Source organism: Zophobas morio, unplaced genomic scaffold (assembly GCF_036711695.1).
Source record: "Zophobas morio isolate AGI-343-1 ecotype UQ-CSIRO unplaced genomic scaffold, CSIRO_AGI_Zmor_V1 ptg000007l, whole genome shotgun sequence".
Taxonomy (NCBI): Eukaryota; Metazoa; Arthropoda; class Insecta; order Coleoptera; family Tenebrionidae; genus Zophobas; species Zophobas morio.
In genome coordinates, this window is record NW_026972112.1 from 7,760,054 (window position 1) to 7,765,605 (window position 5,552).

At 31.6% G+C, this 5,552-nt stretch overlaps 1 protein-coding gene across 1 annotated transcript; it reads left to right on the forward strand.

Moving 5' to 3' along the window:
* Positions 1-1,286: 1,286 nt before the first annotated feature.
* On the forward strand, positions 1,287-2,434 carry LOC135124396 (ras-related protein Rab-31-like). The gene is made up of 5 exons (XM_064049443.1): positions 1,287-1,387; positions 1,666-1,793; positions 1,846-2,055; positions 2,108-2,185; positions 2,238-2,434. The coding sequence occupies exons 1-5, from the start codon at positions 1,348-1,350 to the stop codon at positions 2,400-2,402; spliced, it is 621 nt and encodes a 206-aa protein (XP_063905513.1). The 5' UTR covers positions 1,287-1,347; the 3' UTR covers positions 2,403-2,434.
* Positions 2,435-5,552: the final 3,118 nt, after the last annotated feature.

Genomic DNA, 5,552 nt, shown 5'->3' on the forward strand with positions numbered 1-5,552 from the left:
TTCAACACATTCAGTTTTAAAATTCACGACTGTGGATTTCGGGTTTCATAATTTCAGGATTCAAAGTGTCAAGATTGATGAGACTTGAGATTTGAAGATTGACTATTAAAAATTTCGGAATCCCATCTTTCCACGGGGGTTCACAGTTTGAAGATTTTATTATTCTAAATTTCGAGAATCACTGGATTTTGTTATTGTGAACCGTAGGTTGTGTAATTTTAGTATATCAATACTCAGGGTTTACGGACTTACGATTTTACGATTCAGAATTTCATGATTTTGAATTTTTTCTAGAGTTATAATTTCAAGATCCATACTTCTTTCTACTTAAAAATCCCGGAATTTCGAATCCTAAAAATCCAAAATCCTATCAAGTCAAAGTTAAAAAGCACTTGTATTTTTAAATTTAAATTCTTCTATTCTAAGATGCTGAATGATGGAATTGTTGTCTGGGAGTTCTGAAAGCTGTAAACTTCAATCGTAATTATAAATACTAAAAGTCAAAATTTGCAAACGCTTGAAAAACTGTGAATTTTGAGCTCTTAAATTTCGAAGCACGATATCTTGAGTCTTGAAATTTAAAATCCGGAACTTTAGAATTCTGAGTACTTGAAAGCCGAGAATTGCGAAGACATGCAGTCCCGAATGTTCGAATTCTGCAAACAAAAATTCTAAGTTACGAAATCCTGATTTAAAAATGCATTTCATGGTTCGTGGACAATTACAGTTATCGAAGAATTTCTTTTTGGTGACCTGATCTAAAAAAAATTCCCCTCTCTGTATTTATTTTAGCAAATTCATTCGTTAATTAAAAAACAGTACATTTATTCAAAAACGTTATCTGGTAAATTCAAACACTACAAACATATCTCTTAAATAAATAGATGAGATTTACAACATTAAAAATATTTTGGTAAGTAATTGGATTCCAGAATTTCCAACTTTACTGGCAAAATGTACCAACAATTTTCGTAAAAAATTATTTTCCCTGAAAGCAATTGATGATGCTGCTCGAGACGGACTACATCCTTGAAATATATCGATGTGTACCAAACAGTTACTCATCTTTTGAGAGCGGAATTAAAAAAAGGCTCTTAAAATATTTATCGATCTTAATAAAATCTTATCTATTCTTTATTTAACTTTTTATTTAATACTAAAAAAAATTCCACTTACAGCTTCTCTCTTAATCAGTAGATGTATCTTCTACCGGGTTGGAAAAACCAACATAAGTACATAAAATCTTATCTATATATATTTACTTTTTCTCGCAATCACAAGCTTCTTCTTTGAATCGATAGTTCTAAGGTACAGTGTTGGTTTATTTACAAAATCAAGTTTCTTAAAATGGAAATTACTGCTAAAGTGGTCATTCTGGGACCGTCAGGTATGGTAATCATATAACCTATCATCATCATTTAATTTAAACTAATTACGATAATTGAGAGTGATATTAATTATTATAAAAAAATATACATACACGTGCTTACAAAATGAGGCATCAGCTTTATGGCACGTTGGTAAGGACTGTTTATTGAACAGAGAAAATATTGAAGACAATTACACAGTTCGTTACACAGTCAACTCCATTCATTATATTTTCATTCGCTTGGTATTCATTTCTTGCGTTTAATTAATGACGTCATATTTATTTTATTTTTCCAGGTGTAGGAAAAACCAGCATTCCACTTCGTTATATTCATAAATTTTTCTCCGGCGATATCTCAATGACCGTGGGCACTTCTCTCTTACAGTGTCAACTTGTTGCAAATAACATCACTGTCAATTTACAGGTAAAGTTTGTACATAATATTTTCTTGCAAAAAAAGACCCATAACATTTAAGATATGGGATACTGCTGGTCAAGAACGCTTTAAATGTCTGGTCCCTATGTTTTACCGGAATGCAAACGCCGCTCTATTCGTTTTTGACATTACCTCACTGGAGAGTTTTCAAAGTATGCAGGGATGGGTTAATGAATTAAAATCCAATCTTAAAAATTCGGTGGTCACATGTGTGATAGGAAACAAACTTGATTTATCAAAAAATAGAGAAGTATGTATTAATTTCGTTGACTTTTGTCTATTGACAACAGAAAAATTACTAGGTCCCTACGGATGTAGCCAGACAATATGCCAAAAGTATCAATGCAAGGTACTTCGAATGTTCAGCTAAGCGAGATCAGGTAATATTCATATTTATGCTTAGTAAAAGTAAGTCATTTAAGTATTTTATAGGGAGTTGGAGCAATTTTCGATTACGTAGGGCATGGTTTGGTAGAACTATTAGAGAACACAACTGATCATGAGTCAGGAAATACTACGAAAATAGCATATAGCAATAGTCGCAATAGAACAAGAAATGACAGAGATAAGACTATTAATACAAAATGTCGTTGCTGATTTTTATTTTAACGTATTGATTTATGTTGTTATGACGAATATTATAATATTTGTATTTTTTATTTCACTTTAATAAATAGAGAAAGGGAGAGTCAAAACTTTAGATTTTGCTTTTAGAATTCAGAATTGAGCGTTAGAGATTTGGAGATGGACGTTTAGGAATTGTAAACTAGAGGAATCAGAATTTTAAAATTTAGGGTGCAGATTTAGAATTTTAGAAGTCGAGATTTCAGAATTCACATTTTTGGCTTTGGATTACTAGATTGAGGATTTCAGTAGTCAAATTAATAGGGCTTATAACTTGAGGATTTTAGTATTAAGTATTTCAGTATTTATAGCTTTAAGATTTCAGATAATAAAGTCGTTTTGCATTTAAACGCATTGGGTCATTTTAAAACACAACGTACCTAAGTGCTCCATTTTGTTGACAGTTTTTGGCCAAATTTTAAACTTTGCCAGAATTTTATAATTTTTGGCCATATATCGCAATTTTATCGGAATGTTTGAGTTATCATAGTTTTTGAACCTTGGCTAAATTTGTCAAGAATGTGGTGTCGATTTAATCATTCAACTTAACAAATAAATGATATGATATTATTAGACCAAATTCTTGCGACACTGAATGAATTGTGGTTTCTAACTGACGTCACTAGTGTAGCTTATCTTACAACATACAAATTTTCTGAAAAACTCGACATAAATGATACTTTTTATCACTAAGCTAGGCTTTGTCTACGTTTTTACTTCTGTTTTATATTTTTAGTTCAGGACAACGCGCATGGAATATTTTAAGTTAATTAATAAAATTTTTAATTTATTTCTTCAAAATTTCTTTTTATTATGTATTTTTTTTTTAACAAATAAATAAACAGCTTTCAGTTTGCCAAAATTTTCAGTCTCACAGGAATAATAATCTGTTTAAATTAGCTTAAAAGTGAATTTTATAAAACATTAATAAATATTTCTTATGGGTTTCTAGAAATGTTGATGCCACTCATAATAAATGCACAAAACCCATTATCGGCTGACAACATTTTAAACACTAATGCTTCGGAAAAAGCCAAAGCTGCCACAACAAAGTTATGAGACCAATTTCAAATATTTTTATAAACATTATTTTTAACAAACATCCATAAAAAAATTGGCAAGGCTTTTTACACCGCAATTATTTTTACGTCTAACAGTAAAACTATCCTATTCAAATGTTTACATTTTTGTGTCACACTTCGATAAAATATTTGGCAAATCTAAACTAAATTATGATTCGGTGGACACTTATAACTCCGAACAATACTCTTTCTTTACGCCATTCCGCCCCACTGTCACGTCTCCCATAAATAATTCCTAGCTTAATGGCAAAATTAAATTTGCGATAAATATCCGAATTTATTAAAATAATCGCACTCCTAATTTACAGCGACATTAAAAACCTTGTTTAATGCGAGATATACGTCGCTTTTAATAAGCCGAAATTGTGAACATGTGGTTAATTTAGTTTTCAGCTAAAAGGCAATCCAGATGTACGAATACGGCAAAAATCGGAAAAAGCGTCAAATTTCTTTGAGAAACGTGAGTTACGATTAATTAATTTTAAACGACAGCCCCTTTCCACGATTTCTAATTACCGAAAAAAGGAAAGCGACGCGTTTAGGGGATATGCACCATTGGCTTCGTTGCGGGTTGAATTACACGTGTTCCATGTGGCGGGAGCTTCCCCTAAATCAAGAGGCGCCACCAATTAACTGGAGAGTGTGAATAGTCGTTAGGAAAAAGTATTGGACAAACAATATAATAAATTAACAAAGTATTGAATAATATATTTAGATGAATTTTATGGAATAGTGTCTTGTGTTGTTTTTTGAAGACAACATTTTTAGACGTTCGGTTTTGTCTGAACAAGTGCTATAAATCACCCGTCGTTATTCGAGCTACTGCATAAGTGGTGCCTGATGGTCTAGGAATTTACAAAATTTCATAACAATCTTTGGAATCTCCTTCATAATTTGACACTTGCAAGGAAAAGTGGCGCCAGAATATCCGGAATAATACGTTTAGAGACACTGTAGCAAGTACTGTATATATTTCAAAAAACTTGTATGGTTTAAGTTTATTTCATATTAGATTATTTTTTTCAGTGCATAATATTAGCTATATTATGCTTATAAAAAAATTATTTCATAAAATTTAAAAATAAGTACATGAACATGTCTAACGTTTCACTGAATTTTGAAAAAACAAACTTTTCAGTAATATTAAAGTTTCTGTATATTGTCAAAAATTCGAAATAAGAATTTATATACCTTAAATTTTGTAAAATCTATGCAAATTTTCGTTGACAATCTCATTTGTCATGATTTTTTCTTATTCATCGTGAGCAGGGGGCGGAGCTTAATAGCAAAATCTTTATTTTTCTACAAGAAATTTCCATGTAAAACTTGTTCTTAAGTAAATCGTGTTGTTCAATGAAAAGTATATGCATTAAGTAAAGAAGAAAGGAAAGATTAAGCCCCACCCACCCGCCCCGGTTACAGTTGTGATAAATTTTTCATTCGTTGAATTGGTCTAGCCAAGGGGCGGAGCATAATTGCAAGAATCATATTTCCCTAAAAAGAATTACCATTTGAAACATATTTTAAATTTCTTGTTGCAAAAAGAAGACTGCGTATATTAAGACAAATAAGCTCCACCCACCCGCCTCATCTCAATTGTGATGATTTTTGTATAGGTCGTGAACCCGGGAGCGGAGCTTAATTTAAAAAATCTGATTTTCCTACAAGAAATTTTCATTTAAAACAAATGTTTAAGTATCGTCTTTTTGTCATAAGTGGGAGGAGTTACATAGTCCCCTATTTCTGAAAATGATGTACCTATTTTGCAACAATACGGTAATACTTAAAACATGTTTTCGTAATTTCTGATACAGAAATATGAACTTTGCGTTTAAGCTCCGCCCCTCGACTTAACAACGAATGAAAAATTCATCATAACTGAGATTAGGGCGGGTGGGTAGGGCTTAATCATTGCTGTTTTTTTGCTAAATATATGCAGGTTTAATTAAGAAACAACGCAAAATATAAACCCCGTCCACCCGCCCCACTTCAATTGTGGTGCTTTTGTTTTTCATGCTCTATGAGCCCAGAAAAGGACCTT